The sequence below is a fragment of the Procambarus clarkii genome, chromosome 22 (assembly GCF_040958095.1).
Source record: "Procambarus clarkii isolate CNS0578487 chromosome 22, FALCON_Pclarkii_2.0, whole genome shotgun sequence".
In the NCBI taxonomy this organism is placed as follows: domain Eukaryota; kingdom Metazoa; phylum Arthropoda; class Malacostraca; order Decapoda; family Cambaridae; genus Procambarus; species Procambarus clarkii.
Genome location: NC_091171.1, coordinates 8615682 through 8640352, shown reverse-complemented (window position 1 = coordinate 8640352; position 24671 = coordinate 8615682). Strand labels below are relative to the sequence as shown.

General features: G+C 42.6%; 1 protein-coding gene across 30 annotated transcripts in view; it reads right to left on the bottom strand.

Annotated features, from left to right (window-relative positions):
* LOC123756928 (ankyrin-2) overlaps window positions 1-24671 on the bottom strand; it is a 982618-nt gene that overhangs the window by 312515 nt on the left and 645432 nt on the right. For 29 of the 30 annotated variants that reach the window (XM_069329388.1, XM_069329393.1, XM_069329412.1 and 26 more), the window contains 6 exons: window positions 24473-24671; window positions 22839-23024; window positions 21739-21885; window positions 18440-18561; window positions 5087-5180; window positions 4654-4837 (listed from right to left, as the gene is read on the bottom strand). The exon at window positions 24473-24671 is cut by the window's right edge and continues 143 nt beyond it. In XM_069329388.1, the coding sequence (XP_069185489.1) occupies window positions 4654-4837; window positions 5087-5180; window positions 18440-18561; window positions 21739-21885; window positions 22839-23024; window positions 24473-24671 (932 nt within the window). Of the gene's footprint in view, window positions 1-4653; window positions 4838-5086; window positions 5181-16708; window positions 16764-18439; window positions 18562-21738; window positions 21886-22838; window positions 23025-24472 lie in introns of those variants that run through there. The other variant, XM_069329419.1, reaches the window with a different exon arrangement.

Sequence of the window (24671 nt, the reverse complement as noted above, 5' to 3'; positions counted from 1 at the left end):
AAGATTCAGCCAGGGCTTACCAATGGGAGAAGACAAAAGTAAGAGAGGTCAAGCATATCATCATTTACTGCCCTAAACACCCAAGTGCAAGTGCAGAGTGGCCAAGGAACATCCAATAGAGCATGGCCACCACCCTATTGAAATGCCAATTACTAAGAGCCTGGATATAAACCATAGACATATTGGCAAGGAAAGTCATCAAAGCAGTAAATTTGCAGATATGATGAGAATAAGGATATACAGCTGGATGGAGGAAGTGAACCACTTTACAGATGGCCTGGGAAAACTGAACCTTGGAACTAACAACACAAGCCAGCAGGAGGTAAAACAACACCAAAGACAGCCAAGGACACAGAGAGGCTATGGCAAGCATCAACTAATGAACAAGGAAGAGCCAGGAGAGAGACAAAAGTTATCAGCTGCCTGACTCCCATACATGTAGTAGTATACAAGACAAACTCCATACATGAAGATTGAAAAAGAGCCACGAACCATCCAGGTAGGTCATGATGCAGATGTCCGATAGTAGATGGGGCCTCAGGAAGAACAGAGGGCTGAGACAGAGTTTCAGACCTAGGAGGTCTGAAAAACAGGTCTGAACCAATGTGATGGGATTCAAATAAAAAAATGATGCAGTCCTAAAAGAGCTGCAAAACCGATTAACATGGCACAAGTTGGAAGAGGTATAGACAAGGCCAATGACTTCAGTTCTGGCAAAAACCTCAGTTTGAGAATAGCACCACATACACTGAAAACCACCAAACTCCATACAGAGGCAAACACCTGTGGCCAGCCGAGCATCTTGCAAAGCCAGAGAAAAAAAAAGATGCCTAGTCCACCGACCATTATGACGAGCACAAATGGAAGCAAGAGAGACTGCCGGTTAGAACATTTGACACACTCTTCCAATCTGAACTGCACTCAGGAGTAAATCTAAAGAAGCCAGAAGAATGGCTAATCCCAGAACCAAACCCTAAAAGGAAAAAAACCAGAATTGAATGTAATAAAACACCACTTTCTGGGCGAGACCCAGAGGCTCCTCGGAGCTTACTAGGCTGATATGCTAATGTCAGAATTTGGCATCAGTCATGTGTATGGAGTTCTGTGGGCCTACCAGGGACCACGAGCCAGAACCTAGCACCCTCAGAGATGCATGGGGAGCAATGGCCTATAGAAACCCCCATGTGGTTGGAAGCATTCCCTGTCTGCCATCGACCGGGTCAGGCACCCAGAAAGGTAAGCATCCCAAAACAAACCCCCTATTCTGCTGAAAATATTGCTACCAAAAGCCGAACAAGTGGATAGAACCTCCTCTAAAAAAAACGAGCAAACAAGCATGATGTCATATGTCGCCGCACCGCTGTCTGCGCAGTTCCCCCTCCTCCCCAGGAGGGGGAAGGGGGGGAGCTCTAGACCCCCCCACGCCGGCTATCTACCCGTCAGTTCTGAGGCTGGATGTCAAAAACACGTGAAAACCTGCCAACCGGAGGGAGGGAGGGATGCAGGGAAGCCTCCGGGTCTCACCCAGAAAATGAGGTTTCATTACATTCAACGCTGGTTTTCTGGAGGGAGCCCCTTCGACTCCCCCGGAGCTAACTACCCACAGAGGAAAACATAGGGACTTACCCGGGAGGCAATCGCTGCTCACTCCTCAACTCAAAGTCGAGACAACTGGCTGCAGCCGCCAACCCAAAGCGACACAGGCCCGACTAGGCCCAGGAACGTTCATTAGGTAACGAGCAGCCAGGATCCTGTTCGACCGCCAAAAGCCCAGTGCTTGAATGTCAGGCCAGGACATATAGTATTGCCAAAGATGGCAGCAAGAGCAGCAAACTTACGAACGTCATGGGCATGGGGATAGACCGTAGGTTGGCTAGCCTTAACAACTCTGCGAACGACCTGGGAGACCCGCACCTGCGAACAAGGAAGAAGGGAAACCAGATCAACCCAAAGTGCGTCCCCCGAAACAGAAGCCGTGGCACACAAATAATGGCGAAGAGCTGCAACCAGATACAAAACATGATGCACACCCGGCCTGACCAACTAAGCATCAACAACCCAGGGACCCCTCCGGAAAGCACCAGTCTCTTTCTTCGCCAGAAAAGGAGGAAATGGCTGCAAATGAACACAACCATCACAAAGACCAAAGCAGCAGAAACCCTTACTCCGGAGGAGAGCATGAAGCTCCCCAACTCGACCCCCAGAGGCCAATGCTAACAAAAAAAGAGCCTTGGAGAAACAATCCTGAACCGAAGGGGCCACAATAAACCGATGAGAAGAAAGAAAAGAGAGCACTCTGTCCAAAGACCAGGACGGTTCAGACGGTGCATGAGCAGGCCGGAGGCGAGACAAAGCACAAGACAGCTTGCGAAACGGCGCAGAAGTAACATCAATATCGAAAGCAAGCTGAAGCGGCTCCGCCAGCGCTGCACAATATGAGGCAACAGTGTTAGGCTTAAGGTGACGGTCCTGGAACAACCAAGTGACAAAGGACACCACCCTAACAGACAGCGAAGTACAACGACGAAGACACAAGACGAAATGGAAGGACCGCCAGGATACTTCATACTGCCGCCGAGACGAAGCCCGCAGGTGGGACACTAACAAGGAAGCCACATGATCACCATAGAGATGATAAACTTGAGTCAAAAGTACCATACGCGAAGGCTCGAGGAGAAGATCGAACCAGTCATGTGATGTTCCAGTCCGATCTGCTGGAAGAGGCGGAGCCACGGGAAAACCTCCGGGTTCAGACAAAGAGCAAGCACCACCTGAAACCACAGCTGGGCCGACCACCACGGGGCCAAGAGGACAACACTCCAAGCGAGTCAGGACCTGGAGCAACAGCTGAACTGGGGAAAAGAGGTACAGGAACCCCCCATCGCAACCAGTCCTGCCGAAAGGCATCGATCATGACGGCCACGCAGTCGGGGAAGGGCACCACATACAGGGGTGGATAGCCGGCGTGGGGGGTCTGGGACGTATGACGTCATGCTCGTTTTCTCATATCTGTTAGAGGAGTTTCTATCGATTTGTTCGGTTTGTTGATAGCAATATTTTCACCAGAATAGGGGTTCGTTTTGAGATGCTTACCTTTCTGGGTGCCTGACTCGGTCGATGGCAGACATGGAATGCTTCCAACAACACGAGGGTTTCTATTGGCCATTGCTCCCCATGCCTCTGAGGGGGGCCAGGTTCTGACTCGTGGTCCCCGGTAGGCCCACAGAACTCCTTACACATGACTGATCCCAATGTCTGACATTAGCATATCAGTCTAGTAAGCTCCAGGGAGCCGAAGAGGCTCTCCCAGAAAAATGAATTAAACGTTCCCTGTTGAGATAATGGGCCACTGCAGAACAATCCAAATAAAGATAGAGAGTAGTGTAAACTGTGTCACTGTAGACGCTGTTGGTGAAGCACCATCTAGACTGCAACATATGCACAATGATATGCATTAACCACAGAAAGAAGACCACTGCCCTTGACTGACATGGCAAGAGCTGGAGATGAAGCCCTACCCGAGATCTGATATCTATGAACAACCAGAGTGATACAGGACGGCACCATGCAGCTAAACCATGAAAAAAAAAAAAAGTCAAATGAAAATGCAAGATGCAAGATATCCTTTAGATGAAAAAAGCCACGCACTGTTCAGTCCGAAACACAGGTAAATGTTATCCGCATGGCCCAGAGGATAAATCATATAGGCAAAATTCAGGGTACACTAAAGGCACAGAAGGTACCAATGGAAAAGTAAAGATCTCTCCCGCACTCACCCAAAGGCAGCAATGCAGCCTGAATGGGGCCAACTGCAGGAAAGAGAGTGAGGCTGTCTTGGTATCCCAGACTAATTTCATCTGAAGCAGAACCCGAAGTGACCTGGGCTGCCTACCTGGCAGCAGTCAAATGCAATACAGATGCAATGTTAACAATGCGGCAATGATAATTTGTCTTGTTCGGATACCACATATATTTCAAGCAGTAACTCGTTTTGTTGCTTTTATACTTTCTGGTTTTTCACAGTTTGTCTCCGACTCCCAAGCTCCCCATTCTTAGATAGAGCCAGATTCTGGTCCTGGCTTCAGTAGGCAAGAGTGGGTGTCAAGAGACCTAGCGCATCTTTCCAAGACATGGCTGCACCAGTGCATAGCTCATGGAGCAGCTGAGGGGGAACCTCCCAGAAATTTTATTATCCAAGCAATATCTAAACAATATCCAAAAAATTCACAAAGATAAAAACAAAAAAACTTGTTTGCATAAGGCTGAAATAACACTTGTCTGTATATTAAAAAGTTCATACTAAGAATAAAAGTATAATATGAAATATACAAAAAATAGCAGAGCCCCCAAAATAATTTTCTTTAATTGATAATTAGAGGAGCCATACATTACTCATTTTAAGCACATCCCTTTTATTATAACTGAAATATTGCTTCAACAAAAAATAAAACATCTAAATTGTTTTGTAAGTTAGTATGTAAAAAATAAACAATAATATAATTTTAAAATCTACCATAGTTTAATAAGGAAAATTTACAGTAAAAACCAATAAAACATATTATCCCAAGGAATAATCACATAAAAAAATTTGTCAATGAAACCTAAATTTTATTAACTATTCCAGAAAGAATAAATACTGTTTAAAAAACTTACCTCCTTCGTCCTCTGACTCGCTCATGAAGGTTTCGTGCATGGTTTCTGGAACAACCACTTTGTACTTCTCCTCAGTAACTGTTGTGGTCGTTGTATTTATAGTGGTTTCTGTTACAATTTTCAATGTCTCGACTACCGATATGTAGCCGAGACGTTGTGCAATGCTGAGCGCCGTCTTGCCGTCCTGTGTCGGGAGACATTCCCTTAAAATACTATATATAGAAGAGTATACAGTACTGTAAATAATAGGAAACTTTAGTTTCCTTCTACATCAATTAAACGTACACATTATGTATCTTTCAAGAATAGGCAATTTACCAAGTAAACAATATTTTGCAAACACATGATTTTTCTGATAAATATGAAGTACAGTAGTATTAAAATCTCTACCACTGAGCACAATTTTAATTTGTCGAGCATATGAGTAACTCACGTTTGTTTCTGTGTTGGGTTCAGCCTTGTTCTCAAGAAGCAAGTTTACAATTTGGGTGTGTCCTTGTTGAGCTGCCTGGTGAAGTGGTGTGTATCTGTCAGAGAGAAGGAAATCATCCTTTAGCAGTATTTGTGCATTACATAAATGTCTAGTATAAATTAACACACCACCCAAAGTTTAGTTACTTAGTGAAGTAAACTTCAAGTGTTTTCAAATGGTTTTCAGTGTTTGTTTTGCTTTCTGTTTTCAGTGTTTGCAAACTGTGTTACACACAGTTTGCAAACACACACAAAAGCATACATTCAATCATGAATGTGGTATAAAAAATTTGTTATCATCTTATGACCAAAATCACGTTAAAACTTTTTATTTTGTACACACACAAACGGGTAGTGGTTTGAAAATGCCACAAAAATCAAAAATCAAATCCTTAGAATGAAAGATAATCACTATTCCCTTACAAGGGTAAGGGAATAGTGAAATTAACAGATTTTTCTTTATCTTTTATTTTCATGCCTTATCTACCAGCCAACTTAAAATTATTAATATATACATTTGTACTGTACAGTATACATATAAACAATATGTACACCTATGTTTCCAACTTCTCACAACAGAAAATAGTAATTATTCATTTCAATTCTAATCCTTAAACATGCCTATGCAAACATAGTAACCTAACTTATTTTTGACATGTGCTGGTCACTCTATCCACTTTCTTGGCTACAAAAAATATAAAACCAGCGTTGACTGTAATGAAACCCCATTTTGTGGGCGAGCCCCGGAGACTTCCTGGAGCTATCGGGCTAATATGCAATATATTAGACTAAGACAATAGTCAATGGAGTTCAGCCTACCAGGGACCACGAGCCAGAACCTGCCCCCCCCCCCGCCCTCAGAGTGGCACAGGGAGCAATGGCCCCTAGAAAAACCCCTGTGGTGGGAAGACTTTCCTAATCTGCCATCGACCGGGGTCAGGCACCCAGAAAGGTAGGCATAACAAAACAGATCCCACATGTTAAGAAAATAACAACTGCAAACTCACAGATGCAGAACTCCCCCCAATTCCCAAGGAAACAAACAAGCAAACGTCACACACCGCTGCCGCGCTGCTCATCCGTGCAGCGCCCACCCTCCCTCCTAGGAGCCCCAGAACTTCCACACCAGCTACTCAGCAACCTCAGTTCGGTGGCTAGTCATAAAAAAACTGCGAAAACTGTTAACCGGAGTGAGGGAGGGTGTCAGGGAGCTTCCAAGGCTTACCCAGAAAATGGCGTTTCCTTACATTCAATGCTGGTTTTCTGTGGCGAGTCCCTTTGGCTCCCTGGAGCTACCTAATCAAAGATAAGGAAAAGGAACTTACCTGGGAGGTGGCCACCACTTGCTCCTCAACTCGAAGTCGAAACAACTAGCTCCAACCTGCGACCCAAAGCAACACACGAACGCCCAGAATCAGGAATGTTGACCAAATAATGGCCAAGACACTGTTCGACCTCCAAAAGCCCTGTGCCAGAATATCAGCCCAAGACATGTTGCCAAAAACAGCAGCCAAAGCAGCAAACTTTTGAATGTCATGGGTACAACGATAGACCACAGGCTGGCTAGACTTAACACTTTCGTTCGGGAGGGACCAATATGACGTCCGAAATTAACTCTGCAGATGTTCGGGAGGGACGTAGCCGACGTCCAAATTTAATCAATTTTACATTTTTTATCCGAACATTTTGGGACATGTTTTAAACTTTGCGCCAATGTCTTCCCATTTTCTGCTATGGGCCAAATGGCATTGAGGCACGGGTAGGCCCTGTAGGCCTCATTGTTTACATCTCCCTCATGAGCAGTGCCGCATTGTCTCGCATTTGACCTGTTTACGGCTATTTCCCCTTAATAACATTGGTTAGTATCTTTATACACTTTACATTTACTACGAGATGGATAGTAATCAAGAACAGGCATTCCAGGGCGAAAGCATGGAAAAAAAGACGTGAGATGGACAAGCTTTGTCATGTTCGCCAACAATACAGGGCTGTAAAACTCGCCCCAAGGAAAATACAGGCTGTAATTGGCAATTTTTCTGATTTAGAAATTGAAAGTACCGAAAGTGACTGAGTTTGTTGAAACTGAAACAGCAGGTGAGGATGAGATTGAAAGTGAGGGGAGTGATGACTTTGATGTTCATACTGCCACAGGCTCAAATGGTCATACCGCACCTAGGAAACGGCAACGTTCTGGTCAAGCCTGGTTCACTGACAACACTCCATCACTTGTAGAAAGTTTTACTGGAACACCAGGCTTGACTGTACCATTACCAATCACCTCTCTTGGATTTTTACAGTTATTTATTACACGAGATTTGTGACAATATTTTGTATACGAAACAAATTTGTATGCATCACAAAGCAACTGCAATACTTCTAGTACCCCAAGCAATAAGTGGGGATGAATTGAGTGTAAAAGAGCTTGCCAGATATTTGGAACTGACAATGTTGATGGGCATTATGAAGTTGCCAGCGATGAGAATGTACTGGCAAACAGGTAAAATGTGGCATGTACCTTGTTTCAATAATTTTATGACGTCAAAACAATATGAATTGATTGCAAGGTATTTTCAAACCTATGACAATAATGCCATTCCCAAAGACAATAAAGACAGACTAATCAAAGTTAGAACATTCATGGAATATCTAAAAAATAAATAAAAAAACATTCAAGTACATTCCGACGAAAAATCTGTGTTTGGATGAAGGTACAATGTCATTGAGGGGCCGGTTAGCTTTCAAGGTTTATAATCCAAATAAATCTGACAAGTATAAGTGAAGCTGTACATGCTAGCTAAATTAAAAGTGGTTACAGGTATGATTTTGAGGTGTATGCAGTAATTGGGATGACAACGATTGAAACAGTTATGGGTTTGATGGAAACAGTTATGGGTTTGATGGAACCACTAAAGAACAAAGGTTACCATTTATTTATGAATAACTACTATAACTCTGTTCAACTGAGTGAAAAGCTGCTTGAAGAAGGTGTATACACCTGTGGTACTCTCAGATTGCGTCTTGGTGCAACAAAAGATCTTCAGCTTCAAGCAAAGAGTAAACTGCCAGTAGATAAAACAGTATTCAGATGTAAAGACAATACTTTCATAATTCTGTGGAAAGGTAAGCGAGTTGTTTCACTCTTCACAACTTCCACAATGCAGATACACAACAAATGGAACGAAGGAAACATGTAGGCAAACCTGACAGAACATCTTCATTGCAACAGGTCACTGTAAACAAACCAAACGCAATCTGTGACTACAATAACATGAAAAGTGTTTATCACTTTGACCAAATCTTCAAATATCGTTTCGCACGGAACTGTCACAAGTGGAAGAAGAAAATCACGTTCTACTTTATGCAAATGGCTATCCATAATGCTTTTGTGATATATCAGTACTACACAACCAATACAAAGAAACTCGCATTGCTACAGTTCCATGAAGTCATCATTTGATCACTACTGAATTTTGACTAAGAAGTGGTCTTTCCAAAATGACAACATCAGACATGCTGGTGATGTACATGATGATGGTAGCACATCTACTGGTGACAATGTTGCAACACTCAGACCATCAGGTGTGAGGCGGCCACTATTCCCAGCTTCACCTCGACATGACAATTCATCATCTGACTCGGAAGACGAGTCAGATTATTCCTTCTGGTGCTGGTTGATACCTGGTTGATACCTGGTTCATGGGGTTCTGGGAGTTCTTCTACTCCCCAAGCCCAGCCCGAGGCCAGGCTTGACTTGTGAGAGTTTGGTCCACTAGGTTGTTCCTTGGAGCGGCCCGCAGGCCCACATACTCACCACAGCCCGGTTGACCCGGCACTCCTTGGAGGAATAAATCTAGTTTCCTCTTGAAGATGTCCACGGTTGTTCCGGCAATATTTCTTATGCTTGCTGGGAGGACGTTGAACAACCACTGATGTTTATACAGTGTTCTCTGATTGTGATTATGGCACCTCTGCTCTTCACTGGTTCTATTCTGCATTTTCTTCCATATCGTTCACTCCAGTACGTTGTTATTTTACTGTGTAGATTTGGTACTTGGCCCTCCAGTATCTTCCATAATGCTTTTGTGCTATTGCTAGGAGAAACCCTTGTATTGTTGATAAACAAGAACATCTGAACAGGAACTTGAACCATTCCCTATTTCTCATCCAGAAAGGGCTGAAGTGTCGTGTTTGCTACAAAAATGGTAAAAGGAAGGACACCGAATATAAGTGCAAGTCATGTGGTGTGGCACTGTGTGCTGCACCATGCTCTGGCTTGTACCATCGCAAGAGGACATACTGGGTGGATAAGCAGTAATGCTTACCCACCATTCACTCCACCTATAAAACATCGGTTGAGCAGCTTCAGGAAAGTTTCCTGGAGCAGGTAGATTGGTTCAGCCTAATGCTCAACTCATAGTCTACAATCATCATTGGGTGGTAAGTACAGCCTTTTTTTCTCCCCTGTAGAGCATTCTACTGCGAACAAATTGATACCAGAATGAATGATGTTACTGGAAAATTAATGCTATCAAACTAAAAAGATTATACACATTTGTGTGCAGATGTAGCGGATGTGCATATGGCGCTCGCTCACAGCAAATGCTTGGCTGACTTTTACCTTTGCTGGGGAAGGGGGTGTGCACTGGAATTTTACGCTTTATATGCATATACCCCTGTAGGAAATTCTATTGCAAACAAATTGATACCAAAAATGAACGACATAACACGAGAATTGAGGTGAGAATCCCAAAAAGAGTAGACACATTTTGGTGGGGTTACACACTCACAGGTAACCCTCAGCCGATTTGTGAGTTTGGTGCGATTGGCACGCCGGGCTGTTGGACTTTATACGTATATATTCCTGAAGGGAATTCTATTTGAACAAAAAGATACCAAAATAAACATTTGAATGAAATGAATGCAAATGAACAAACCGCCGACCAGAACCGAACGAGCAGAAACCCTTGCGCCGAAGGAGAGCACAAAGCTCACCAACCCGACCCCCAGAGGCCAATGCCAACAGAAAGACCCTTGGAAAAAATCTTGAACCAAATAGGCCACCACGAACCGAGGAGGAGAAAGATAGGAGAGGACCCTGTCCAAGGACCAGGATGGCTCAGGTGGCACATGAGCAGGCCAGAGGTAAAACAAAGCATGAGAAAGCTCATGGAACGAGGCAGAGTGAGATCCACCATGAATGCAAGCTGTAGTAGCTCCACCAGCACCGCACGATATGAGGTGACAGTATTAAGCATTAAATGACGGTCCGGGAAAAAGCATAGAAAGAAAGGACAAGAGAACCCGATCTGAAATAGAAAATAACCTACGAAGAGAGAAAATGGTGGAAAGAACTCCAGGAAACTTCATACTGTCACCGAGACAAAGCTCTCAGGTGGAACACCATCAACGAAGCCACCTGATCACCATACAAAGGGTAATAAACCCACATCAAAAAGACCAGACCCGAAGAGCAGAGGAGAAGACTGAACCAGCCGTGTACCAAACCAATCTGACCTGCTGGAAAGGCCGAGCCACGGAAAATGCCCCAGGTTTGGACACCGAGCAAGCAGCACCTAAAACCAAGGTTGGGCCGGCCACCAAGTGGCCAACAGGACAACTCTCCTGTGGTAAGACTCCCACTGAGCCAGGACCTGAAGCAACAGCTGGAATGGGGGAAGAGGTATAAGCAACCCTACCTCGACCAGTCTTGCTGAAAGGTGTCCACGAACGCTTTGTGGTCGGGGAAGGGCGCCACATATATCGGGAGACACCGCGACCACGCTGACGTGAAGGGTCCACCTCCGGGAGCCCATGTGTCCAGCAGAGCCATCTGAAGGAGTCGGTGTCGCAGTCCATCCCGTGAACAGGGGAACGAACCAAGACAGGCCGTCCGCCAAGACGTTGGACACTTCCTGGATATGAATTGCATGGAGAGCCAAACCCAGAGAAACCAGCAAACAAGCCACTAGAAGCGACCAGCCCCAAAGAGGCAAAGACCGAAGGGAACCCCCGCGGTTCAGGCAATGAACCACCAGAGAACAGTTGGAATTTAGCCGGAATGGAGAGCCCCGAGCAACCCGAACCCTCCGAAGCGACAGCCAAACCACCACAAACTCCCCCACCATGCTGTGAACCCGACGGAAGGACGGACCTCACCGCCCCTGACTGCCTTGATGAGCACTGGTCACAAAGCCCCAGCCGACAGACGACGCGTCCATGAACACATCGAGCGAGGGCTCGGGTAGGTGCCAAGGCACTGAACCACAAAAAAAAAAAAAAGAGCAACCAATGCAGCAACCAACGCAGCAACTGATGCAAGGCCCACGGAGGCCGAACCCAGCAATCGCGATTGAGGTGAAACGGGCATCCCCGAAGGAACCAGAACAGACCCCAAAGCCAAACCTGACCCAGCGGGTAGACCAGTACGGCGAAGTTCAAACTCCCACACAACTGCTCGAGCAACAGCCGAGTGACCCGAGACTCCCATCTCCCATAGTAACAGCTGAAGGCGGGGGTGTCCCTGGATGGTGTCCAGGGACACCATCCAGGCACCCGGCTCCAACAGAAGCTGGACCTGAGATAGAGTGGTAATCCAAAAGGAGGGGCAAGGAATCTAGGGGTTTAGACAGCACAAGTCCAGATTGAACCGCAGAGCTACACAGTCCTGTTTCGGCACTGGAAACAGGCGGGAAACCCACCCGAGGGATGGGGTCGTTTCGACCACGCTCAAGCGCACCCACTCCGAAATGACCCGATGGAACTCGGGGGAAGAAGCCTGCCCCACCAGCCCCAAACCCCCCGAAGGAGGAGGAGCCACCCAACGCTACCACAGGCCTGAGGAAACAACCCGAAACGCCCACGAATCATGCGACCAGGTGTGAGCAAACAAAGGGAGCCACCTACCCATTGCCATTTCGTGAACAGGGGTAATGAACCCAAACAGGATGGCCACCCCGACTGGAGGAACCCCGAACCCTGGCACATCCCTTCCGAGAAGGCCGGGAATAGCCACCCCATATAGGCAACAAGTCCGAAATAGGACGACAGCTGGACAAAGCCGCCTGCAGAAACTGTATGACAGCAGTCTTTGCGAACAGTAACAACCAAAACGGTGAAGAAAACCTATGAGCCAGGGCCTAGGCGGATTCCAAAGAAAGAGTGAACATAGCCTGTCGCCACGCAAGGCGAGAAGCAAAGGACAGACACACCATCTCCGTGAAAATCGACGCAAACAGCTTCAACAGTGCGGCCTACGCCCTAGTCGCAAAGGCCAGTGCACCAGACGAAGGCCCGGCACTTAATGCCTCAAGCCAGGCCGAGGATACCTGGTTGATACCTGGTTGATGGGGTTCTGGGAGTTCTTCTACTCCCCAAGCCCGGCCCGAGGCCAGGCTCGACTTGTGAGAGTTTGGTCCACCAGGCTGTTGCTTGGAGCGGCCCGCAGGGCCACGTACCCACCACAGCCCGGCTGATCCGGAACTTCTCTTAGAAAACCGTCCAGTTTTCTCTTGAAGATGTCCACGGTTGTTCCGGCAATATTTCTTATGCTCGCTGGGAGGACGTTGAACAACCGCGGACCCCTGATGTTTATACAGTGCTCTCTGATTGTGCCTATGACACCTCTGCTCTTCACAGGTTCAATCTTGCATTTTCTTCCATATCGTTCACTCCAGTACGTTGTTATTTTACTGTGTAGATTTGGGACCTGACCCTCCAGTATTTTCCAGGTGTATATTATTTGGTATCTCTCTCGTCTCCTTTCTAGAGAGTACATTTGGAGAGCTTTGAGACGATCCCAATAATTTAGGTGTTTTATCTCGTCTATGCGTGCCGTATATGTTCTCTGTATTCCCTCTATTTCAGCAATCTCTCCTGCTCTGAAGGGGGAAGTGAGTACTGAGCAGTACTCGAGACGGGACAGCACAAGTGACTTGAAGAGTACAACCATTGTGATGGGATCCCTGGATTTGAAAGTTCTCGTAATCCATCCGATCATTTTTCTGGCTGACGCGATATTTGCTTGGTTATGCTCCCTAAACGTTAGATCGTCGGACATCATTATTCCCAAATCCTTGACATGCTGTTTTCCTACTATGGGAAGATTCGATTGTGTTTTGTACCCTGTATTATGTTTCAGATCCTCATTTTTGCCGTACCTGAGTACCTGAAATTTATCACTGTTAAACATCATGTTATTTTCTGCTGCCCAATCAAAAACTTTGTTGACATCTGCTTGTAGTTTTTCAATGTCTTCAGCAGAGGTAATTTTCATGCTGATTTTTGTGTCATCTGCAAAGGACGACACGAAGCTGTGGCGTGTATTTTTGTCTATATCAGATATGAGAATAAGGAACAGTAGCGGTGCAAGGACTGTACCTTGAGGTACAGAGCTTTTAACATCGCTTGGACTCGATTTTATCTGATTGACTGTTACTCTTTGTGTTCTGTTCGACAGGAAATTGAGTATCCAGCGTCCTACTTTTCCAGTTATTCCCATTGACCTCATTTTGTGAGCTATCACCCCATGGTCACATTTGTCGAACGCCTTTGCAAAGTCTGTGTATACAACATATGCATTTTGCTTTTCTTCTAGGGCTTCTGTGATTTTGTCATAGTGGTTGAGTAACTGTGACAGACAGGATCTTCCCGCTCTAAATCCATGTTGTCCTGGATTGTGCAATTCATTGTTTTCCATAAAACTAGAAATTTGATTCCTAATCACTCTTTCAAACACTTTTATTATGTGTGATGTTAGTGCAACTGGCCTATAATTTTTTGCCAAGGCTTTACTCCCCCCCTTGTGCAACGGAGCTATATCTGCAGATTTAAGTGCTGCTGGTATCTCCCCTGTATCCAGGCTCTTTCTCCATATTACGCTGAGTGCTCTCGCTACTGGTACTTTACATTTCTTTACATTTCTTTACATTTCTTTTCTTTTTTCTCGATAGTTCGAGAAGGAAAAAGAAGCGGAAGACCGAATCCAAATGCCCATGGGTGCGCAAATCCTCTGCAACCAAAGGCAACCAAAGATGCTTTGGTTGGCATCTTAGCCAACCAAAGATGCTTTGGTTGGCATCTTAGCCAACCAAAGATGGCAAAAGGGTAGGAACCTGCATGTGCAGCTGCACAAGGCCAACATCACGAGAAAAGGAGGCGATGTGATCACTACGTACAAAATAGTAACAGGAATCGATAAAATTGATAGGGAAGAATTCCTGAGACCTGGAACTTCAAGAACACAAGGTCATAGATTTAAACTAACGAAACAAAGCTGCCGGAGAAATAAAAGAAAATTCATTTTTGAAAACAGAGTAGTAGACGGTTGGAACAAGTTAGGTGAGAGGGTGGTGGAGGCCAAAACTATCAGCAATTTCAAAGCATTATATGACAAAGAGTGCTGGGAAGACAGGACACCACGAGCGTAGCTCTCATCCTGTAATTACACTTAGGTAATTACACACACACACACACACACACACACACACACACACACACACACACACACAAGGTAATTACACGCGCGACAGAGTTCCACATAAGAGGTTGTTCTGGAAACTGGAAAATATTGGAGGGGTGACAGGTAAACTTCTAACATGGATGAAAATTTTTCTGACTGATAGAAAAATGAAGGCAGTAATCGGAGGCAATGTATCGGACTGGAAAAACATCACAAGTGGAGTACCACAGGGTTCAGTTCTTGTACCGGTGATGTTCATTGTCTACATAAATGATCTACCTGATGGAATACAGAATTATATGAACATGTTTGCTGATGATGCTAAGATAATAGGAAGGATAAGAAACTTAAATGATTGTCATGCCCTTCAAGAAAACCTAGACAAAATAAGTATATGGAACACCACTTGGCAAATGGAATTTAATGTGAATAAATGCCATGTTATGGAATGTGGAATAGGAGAACATAGACCCCACACAACCTATAAATTATGTGAGAAATCTTTAAAGAATTCTGATAAAGAATCTAGGGGAAGTTCTAGATAGTATACTATCACCCGAGGACCACAAAGAATGTTGTGCGAGGAGCCTATGCTATGCTTCCTAACTTCAGAATTGCTTTTAAATACATGGATGGGGAAATACTAAAGAAATTGTTCACGACTTTTGTTAGGCCAAAGCTAGAATAGGCAGTGGTTTTGTGGTGCCCATATCTTAAGAAGCACATCAACAATCTGGAAAAGGTGCAAAGACATGCTACTAAGTGACTCCCAGAACTGAAGGGCAAGAGCTATGAGGAGAGGTTAGAGACCTTGCCTAGAGACATTAAATATGACAAAACTGGTGATGGGATACAAATGTTTTTGGATGAGGTGACAGGAAATAAAACACAAAACACGAAACAATGGATATATACAATGGGCATATGACCATGGGTATATATTCTATCTTCTTGCTTCTGTGCAGGTTCGGGGTCTTGAAGTGGGTAGAATGTAATTATGTATTAATTGGCTGTTGATTGCTGGTGTTGACTTTTTTTATGAACTCTCCAGACACCAAGCAGAGCGCCTTGAAAGAAACCAAACCAATGTCGTCTATGCCTTCACATACTCACTTGGGGACTGTCAGCCACAAAGATCTCAGTATATAGGCAAGACAACAACGTCTCTTTCTAGGCAAATAACAATGCACAAAGAACAGGGCACCATCAAGGAGCATATAATCTCCTCACACAATCAGACCATCACCAGAGAAATCTTGACAACCAACACAGAAATCATCGATAGATACAGCGACAGTAGGAGGCTCGACATCAGCGAGGCGCTACACATCAAAAAGTCCACTCCGGCAATCAACAGCCAATTAACACATTATTATATTCTACCCATTTCAAGACCCCGAACCAACACAGAAGCAAGAAGAGAAAATACTCAATGTACCCATTTATTCGTGTTCTGACTATGTAAAATTACCTTTACCCATTGATTTGTGTTCTGCCACCTCACCCAAAAACATTTTGTCATATCACCTCACCCAAAAACGAATATAAGCACGATTTGAGTAAGTAAAAATATTGTCTTTGAAAATGTAAGAAGTGTTCTTGCAAAACGCTTCTGGGCATCAGGCCATTAATAAAATGTGAAAATGAATTTTGGAGAGTTAATTTTTCAATTGCCCTCGACAGTGAAGAAAAACGTAAGAAATATTGAGATTTTCGTGTTAGAATCATGAACCTTACCCTTTCGGTCATATTCAACAACATATGTATGTATGTATGTATGTATGTATGAAAAACCTGTTTTACAAGCAAGAAAACTTTTCTAGATCTCCCAAAATATAATTTCCTATTAATGTTCCTCCATTGTGCATACATTTTACAAGCTGTAGAAAATTGTTATTTACATTATTAATTATTTAGCATTTGAACACAAGGAGTGCCCTGTGTGTAAAAATTAGACTTCCAACAATTATTAAATATCTCAATGAATCATAAAATTAATGCAGTACAGTACTTGTTTGTAAAATACTAATTATTTACTTCTATGACATTAGACTAAAAAAATGTGCTACCAGCAATGCATTTTTAGACAATTTATTATGCTAAAAATTGTTTTCAAAACTAATATACCGGTTTATGAACCACAGGTGCTCACAAGCCAATGTGCACAGTTACACTGGCATCACCAAGCCTTGCCAGAGCTTATCTTATCACTGTTATCTCAAGCACGAGGAGTTTATCAGGTATACTCTATCGCTTGTGGCATGAATGAGTCAGTGACAGTTGTAGTATAAATTTCCTATAGCACACTGCTGTCTTCACTGAAATACTGCTACTTAAACAACAGGATGGCATCTATTTATGTTTGGCACAAAACATTAAATCTAAGTGGATGAGCACAGGACAAAATATACGTTAATCTTGACACATTTTCTGTATCTGAGATCTTCTGCAAATATTTTGTCCTGTCATTCTCTTCTCCATGTAATTATCTGCCCCGAGGGAACTTGTTGACTATTCGTCATATCTGTAGAATATTAATATCACACTAATTCATCATCATAATAAATTCCAAATTAAGTGTAGAAGAACAAATGAAAACTAGTACAGCATCAAAATACTAGTAAACTAAAAATCCTTAGTCTGTGCTAAAGGCCTCTCTCAATGCAAACAATATTATTAATATTCTTACCACAATAACACCCCATTTTCCCTTTACTGTGAAGTACAATTTTTTTTTAAAACATCAGTAGCAGTGGTAGTAAGCATCCATCAGTCTCAGGATACAGAGGGATTTAATTAGTGTAGATGTATGTGGTGCATGAGGTGAGTGTGGCAAGCGTGTATGAGGTGGGTGTGGCAAGCATGTATGAGGTGGGTGTGGCGAGTGTGGCAAGCGTGTATGAGGTGAGTGTGGCGAGCGTGTATGAGGTGGGTGTGGCAAGCATGTATGAGGTGGGTGTGGCGAGCGTGTATGAGGTGGGTGTGGCAAGCGTGTATGAGGTGGGTGTGGCAAGCATGTATGAGGTGGGTGTGGCAAGCGTGTATGAGGTGGGTGTGGCAAGCATGTATGAGGTGGGTATGGCAAGCATGTATGAGGTGGGTGTGGCAAGCGTGTATGAGGTGGGTGTGGCGAGCGTGTATGAGGTGGGTGTGGCAAGCGTGTATGAGGTGGGTGTGGCAAGCGTGTATGAGGTGGGTGTGGCAAGCGTGTATGAGGTGGGTGTGGCAAGCGTGTATGAGGTGGGTGTGGCAAGCGTGTATGAGGTGGGTGTGGCAAGCGTGTATGAGGTGGGTGTGGCGAGCGTGTATGAGGTGGGTGTGGCGAGCGTGTATGAGGTGGGTGTGGTGAGCATGTAGGAGTGTGAACGAGGAGGATGTGGGTTGGATGAGGTGAGCAGATGGATGAGATGAGCAGGTAGGTGTGGCAAGCATGTAGGTGTGTGTGCGAGTAGGATGTAGGTTGAGGTGAGCAGATGGGTGTAACCATACAGGATCTCAACTTGCAGTTTTTCACCACTTGGAGGTTTATGACGTACTCTCCTCCACTGAGTTTTCTATCCCATCCTATACAGTACTGACATGTGATCACACTCGCTTCATAATATTTCTCTTACAGCTTTATTCGTATCGCATACGAAGTTTGCCCCATTGTTTCTTAACGCAGTTAACTGTTTTCTATAAACTATAAAGTATTTTCATCTTTAATGGATATGTATTAATACAGTATTTTTCTAAAAATTGTATTACAGTCATGTATATCTATAAATATCTACACCTGTAAATTGATTTTGGCCCAATTCTTATTTAAAGGTTTTGTGTCTTTAAAATTAAACAAAGAGAAATATGAGGAAAACTAACCCAAGTTGAGTTGTTGAGTCAACCTTAGCTCCGTGTTGCAGCAGGAAGCGCACCATATTCATCTGACCAAAATGACATGCAACGTGAAGTGGTGTGTAGCCAGCCTTTGTTGCTGGGTCAATCTTAAAAGAAATATGAAGTGGTTGTAAAAAACATGGTTATCATAATCAAATGCAAAATGTAACCTTATTATAATTTGTTCATTAAAATAGAAATATTTGTCAAAGATACTATGGCATTAATATAATCAAGTAATATTCATAGGACAAGAATGCCAGGCTATGTGTTTGCACTTATATAAAACACACATGTACAACATGAACCCTTACACTGCTCCCATTGCTCTTAAGTGACTGGCCCCATATACACTCTACTCCCATCAGCTGGAGACAGTTTTAGGTAAAGCATCATACTGTAAAGTCCTGCCATTTCTATGACCATGTCTTTGGCTCTCTCTGGCCTCTAGAAGATATCTGCCATTTTGACAAAATAGAGGGGACACATGTGCCTGCCCAGGGCCTCATTCGTAAACTACTGACCATGGCTGATGTACACACATCCAGCTCCAAAACATTATGTTAATACAGGTAGCAAGCATCCCTCTCACAGAGCAAACAAAATTTTGGTAACAAAAATGTTCCATAGTGAATACTAGGAACATTCATAGAGCAATGACCTTGAAATTCAGCTCTCAAGTGTAAAGAGCATCTGACCTGTATCATTGACAAGTGTAATAGTCAAAACAAAAAAACTTTTGAAAGACTCCCACATAAGAGGTTGTTCTGGAAAATGGAATATACTGAGGGGATGATACACACACTTCTGACATAAATGATTTTTTTTAAATGACAGAAAAATGAGGGTGGTAATCAGAGACAATGTGTCAAATTGGAGAAATTTTACAAGCGGTGTACCACAGAGTTCAGTTCTAGCACTAGTAATGCTCACTGTCTATATGAATGATCTACCAGAAGGAATACAGAGCTTTAAGAAATGTTTGCTGATGATGCCAAGCTACTAAGAAAGGCAAGAAAATTAAGACGATTGTCATGGCCTTCAAGACAACCAGGACTAAAGTGTAGAGAAGAACACTTAGCAGATGGATTTAATGTGAATAAATGCCATGTTACATAATGAACAAATGAAGAAAATATACTACACACAAAATACAAATTATGTGAAAAGGCTTTAAAGAACTTTGATAAAGAAAGAGATCTAGGGGGTGGTCCTAGATAGAAACTATCACTTGAGGATCACATAAAGAACATTGTGTGAAAAGCATATTATACGCCTTCCAACTTCAGAATCAATTTTAAATACATGGATGGTGAAATATTAAAGAAATGGTTCTCATCCTTTGTGAGACCAAAATTGGAATATGTAATGGTTGTATGGTGCCCATATCTCAAGAAGCCCATCTACAAACTGGGAAGGTGCCGACATCCAACTAAATGGCTTCCAGAACTGAAAAAAAAGGGCTATGAGGAGTGGCTAAAGGTGTTAAATATACCAAGGTTAGAAGACAGAAGAAAAATAGGTGATATGATTGCTACATATAAAATAGTAAAAGGAATCGACAAAATTGACAAAGAAGTAGTCTTAAAATGTGCTGCTTAAAGAAGTGGTCATAGACTCAAACTAAGGAAACAAAGCTGCTGAAAACATTTCAAAGCTCATTTTTGCAGAGTGGTTGACAGTTGAGACAAGTGTGTGGTGGATGTCAAACAGTCTGTAATTTCAAAACGTCATATGACAGAGTTCTGAGAAGACGAGACACCACAAGTGTAGCTCTCATCCTGTAACTATACATAGGTAATACTTAACTATATCTTCCAAATACCATGTACTAGTACCCAGCATCCCTGGGTACATGATTTGTTGGCACTGAGCAAATGACGATACCACTTCCCTTGTTTTCATCTTTTTTTCTCTAATCAAAATACACAGTTTCTTTGGCTTCATGTGTACTTTCTGGGAGGTTTCACTCAGTATTGACTGTTCCCAAATGCCCATGCAACCATTGCCTTTATGAGTAAATTAGATTCAGGTCCTGGTATGTCGAAGGCATGTACAAACCCAGAGACCTGGAAGTTTTGTGGATGTCTATATTTCCTCCATTATAATGATGCCCTCATTTAATTCATCCATTTCTTTAACTATTTTGTATATGATTATTTTATCACTTCTGGTCCATATAATTTCTATTGTTATCAAATTGAGCTTCTTTAACCTGTCTTCATAGCTCAATTATTTCTAATACCAGTTTTCTGCAAACTTCAGGACCTCAAACTACTACTTACCCTTGACAAAGTAGTCAAATGTAAACTATGAATAGTTTTCAAATGTCCACACTTTTCCTACTTTTACTCAATCTGCTGATATTATTTTATTACTGTGTGCCACAGGCACTTAATTAATTAGCTTTCATTCCTGTAAGTACTTCCTTATTATGCTGTACTGCCCTTCTAATATCCTTTTTCATTCCATTTAAATTAACATTTGCCAGAAATTTAACTTTAATAACCCTTTATCTGCCAATAACACAGTACGTTTTCTAGGCAAGAAACCAAGAGAGGAAATGTCAGAATGGAACAGTGTTCAGCAGGAAGCTGGTCCTTGGACCCCTGCTGTTCTTAGTTCTTTTCATGAATGTTACCAATTTGTTACTACCTATTTATAGTTACAGGTAAAGCATTAGGCTTGTAGAGTATCTTTAATGAGTATTTTATCATAAATAATTTTTAAACTTCCACTATTTTTAGCACACAACCCTCTCTCGGAAATTACTTCAACCAACCATAACTATATTGATAAAAAAGTGCATCATATTGTGGTTGCCACATCTCATTTGTTTTCTGTCTTGCAATCTCAGCACAACCAGATCCTTAAATAATCATTTTGAGCTCACACATTTTTATTATGGAATCTATATAACTGGCACATTGAATGCCTTCAGTTTCCCCTAATTTCTGTTTCTTCTTTCAGTCAAAGAGTCATTTAATACCATGTCTCAATCTTTTTTTAGTTTATTTATTTGCTTTGTGGTATATGGGCACCATACACTACCTGCATATTCTAACTTAAAAGTCCTGTATACCATGAGAATTATTTTTAGCATTTTTCCATCCACGAGTTTAAATGTACTTCCGATACTGGCTAATGTGTGTGTGAATGTTAACGAGGTAGTGTGTGAGCTCACTCACACACGAACTTGTTAACATTCACACATTTTTCACCAGCATTTATGTACCTTGAGGTCTATATAGTAGAGTACATAGCTAGTAATTTTAAACCCTCACCTGAGCACCGTGCTTGACTAAAATGGCAGCAACATTGACACGATCCTCCTGCGCACATAAATGTAGCGGCGTCAAGCCATTTTTAGCACAAGCACCTGGTGCAGCATTGTGCTCGATCAGTAGTGTTGCCATGTCTGTGTGGCCCTCCTAAAACAAAAACAAATTTGTATTAAATCTTATTTTAAACAGATGACATTTATACTAAGCCAAGGAATTCACCTGTTAAAAAGTAATATGCAGGTCATTTATACTTAGAACTGAACATGCCAAGACAGCATTATGTAATACCAAGAGAGACAGTACTGCTACCATAAACACACTAAAAATTATGATAATTAAGGTTTCAGCAGTTGGGCATAAGGGTTACAAAGCCCACTTAAATCATTAGCATTTCAAAAGCACATGTTTGCTCCAGCATGTTCTAATGTAGGGGTCAGCAACCTGTTTCTTCTGACAGGCCAGCAGCAATGTCTGTGAAGTGATGGTGGGCCACATTTATATTATGAACCGTTTTATAACATATATGAAGCTAATAATAAACAAAACTATACACATAAAACTATGAATGACATTTATATTATTTAAGTAACTTTTATATTTATTAAATGATAACAGTTAGGACGACCTTTGATGGTTTTTAATGCTCTGAAATTCAACATTTGGCGAGAAGCTGGATAAGACCAAAAGGAGTATGTTATGGCCCATCACTTGCGCACACCTCGCTCGTCACTCGTGCACACATCACCCACCACATGCACACCTCGCCTGTCACTCGCACGCGCTTCACTCGTCACTTGCACGCACCTCACCCGTCACTCATGCACACCTTGCCCATCGAGGTTGAGGCTCGCCCATCACTTGCACGCACCTCGCATCTCACTCGTCACTCGTGCGCACCTCGCCCGTCACTTGCGTGTAACCTCGCCCCCCACACTGATACCATCAGTGTGTTAAATGTGAATACCACTGACACATTGATACCATCAATGTGTCAATGATAAATTAAGCCATCTATTTAAGGAAAAGGTACTCCAAAGCAAGCTATATTTTCTTGCTTCTATGCCATGTTAAATAGCTAGTTAATATTTCAAGAACTCTACCTGTGAGCTCAGATGAAGAGGTGTGAATCCTGCCTTGGATTCAGCATTGGCACTAGCACCATACTCGAGAAGGGTCGTAGCGATATCCATTTGGTTCTTACGAGCAGCAATGTGAAGAGGGGTGTACCCATTCTTTGCTGTAGCATGAGGAGAAGCACCTTTATCCAACAGCAGCAGTGCAACATTCTGAAAATATTTATAGTAATAATTAATCAAACCTATAATCATAGCTTTAAGTCTAACATGGCCCATAAATTATATTATAAGGTGGATATCCCTCCAATTCTATTTATTTTTATAATCTAGACAGTCTGAATGAAGTGCATTAGCACACTTATCAATGAAAATAATAACCCACTACAGTATTTTGAAAATATGAGGAAACATAGGTTGTAAATCTCGATTCAGCAGTCTTCACTGCTGAAGAGGATCCCGGGTTGGTATCTAAATATACAATCTACATTTCCTCATGTTTTCAAGAGAGTGGTTATTATTTTTTAATCTAGAGGCTAATAACAATAAGTTATAATTTTTTTTATTTATTACGTCTGTGCAAAATAACTTCAGCGTACAAGTCTGCTCACAGAAATAACACCACACGAGACCAAAAAGCATGGAAGAATGTGAAAAATAGCCCTGTTGGAGAGCAGAAGACAATACTGTAGGTATGCTGAGAAAGAACTGTCAACATCAAGGGCCCAACATTTTTCAACACACTCCCTGCACACATACGGAACAAAACTAGCCGACCTCTTGTACTGGTCAGTAGAGGACTTGATAAACACATTCAGAGGATACCTGATCAACTAGGCTGTGACTCTTTCGTAGGGCAGCAAGCAGCCGCATTAAACAGCCTGAATGATCAGACCACCAACCAAGAGATCTGGTCAGAAGACATTGCTCCTTGGAATCATTGAGATGCTTATGAATCATCAACAGGTATACAGTGATCCTAACCATGTATGAAATGTAGCAACAATAACAACAACAATTATATTTCTGAGCTAAGGTTTCCTGAATGCTATTTTTTGGCCATTGCTTGGGTCCACCCAGGACACCAGAAATTAGCACACATTCTTTTGGTAAGTTTCTCCAATAATTTTACGTGGTTAGGCCACAGAGAGTGGAGTCTCAATCCACGACCAAACACAAGAACAGAAATAAACAATCCACAAGACACTCCCTGTAAACAATTATTGAGATAGCAAGGTAAAGCAATTATTGCTCTACTCATTATAGGATATTATGGGTTACACCTACACAAGCCACCTACACTACCACACCTACACTAGAGTGGTGTGGTGTAAGGCGTATAGACTGGTTTAATGAATGCATGCTAATCTAATGAATATAGGTTAATGTAATAGTAAAGGCTAATGTAACTAGCAGGCTTAGACAAATTTATACAGTAATGAGAATACACAAAATAGGGAATGAAGATTCTTGAGTGAAATGCATGCTTCTCATATTATCTATCCCCTATTTCTTCAGCTCAAGGCAAGAATAACCATTAAGTGTTCTTATATCTTGAATAATACACCTACTACACAATTTACAATAAAATAAACCATATATTAATACAAATGTTTTGGATTAAAATTTAAAAACAAAACTGCCTCGAGTGTCTCACTCACTTGGTGGTCATAATGTGCTGCTACGTGAAGTGGGGTGACTCCATTCTTCCCTTGGGCATCAACTGGGGCATCCTTCTGAAGCAGCAGTCGAGCAACCTTCATATTACCATACTTGGCTGCCAGGTGCAGAGGCGTAAATCCTTTCTTTGTTGTTGAAGTAAGGGAAGCTCCGTGTTCTAAAAGGACACTGGCCACTTCC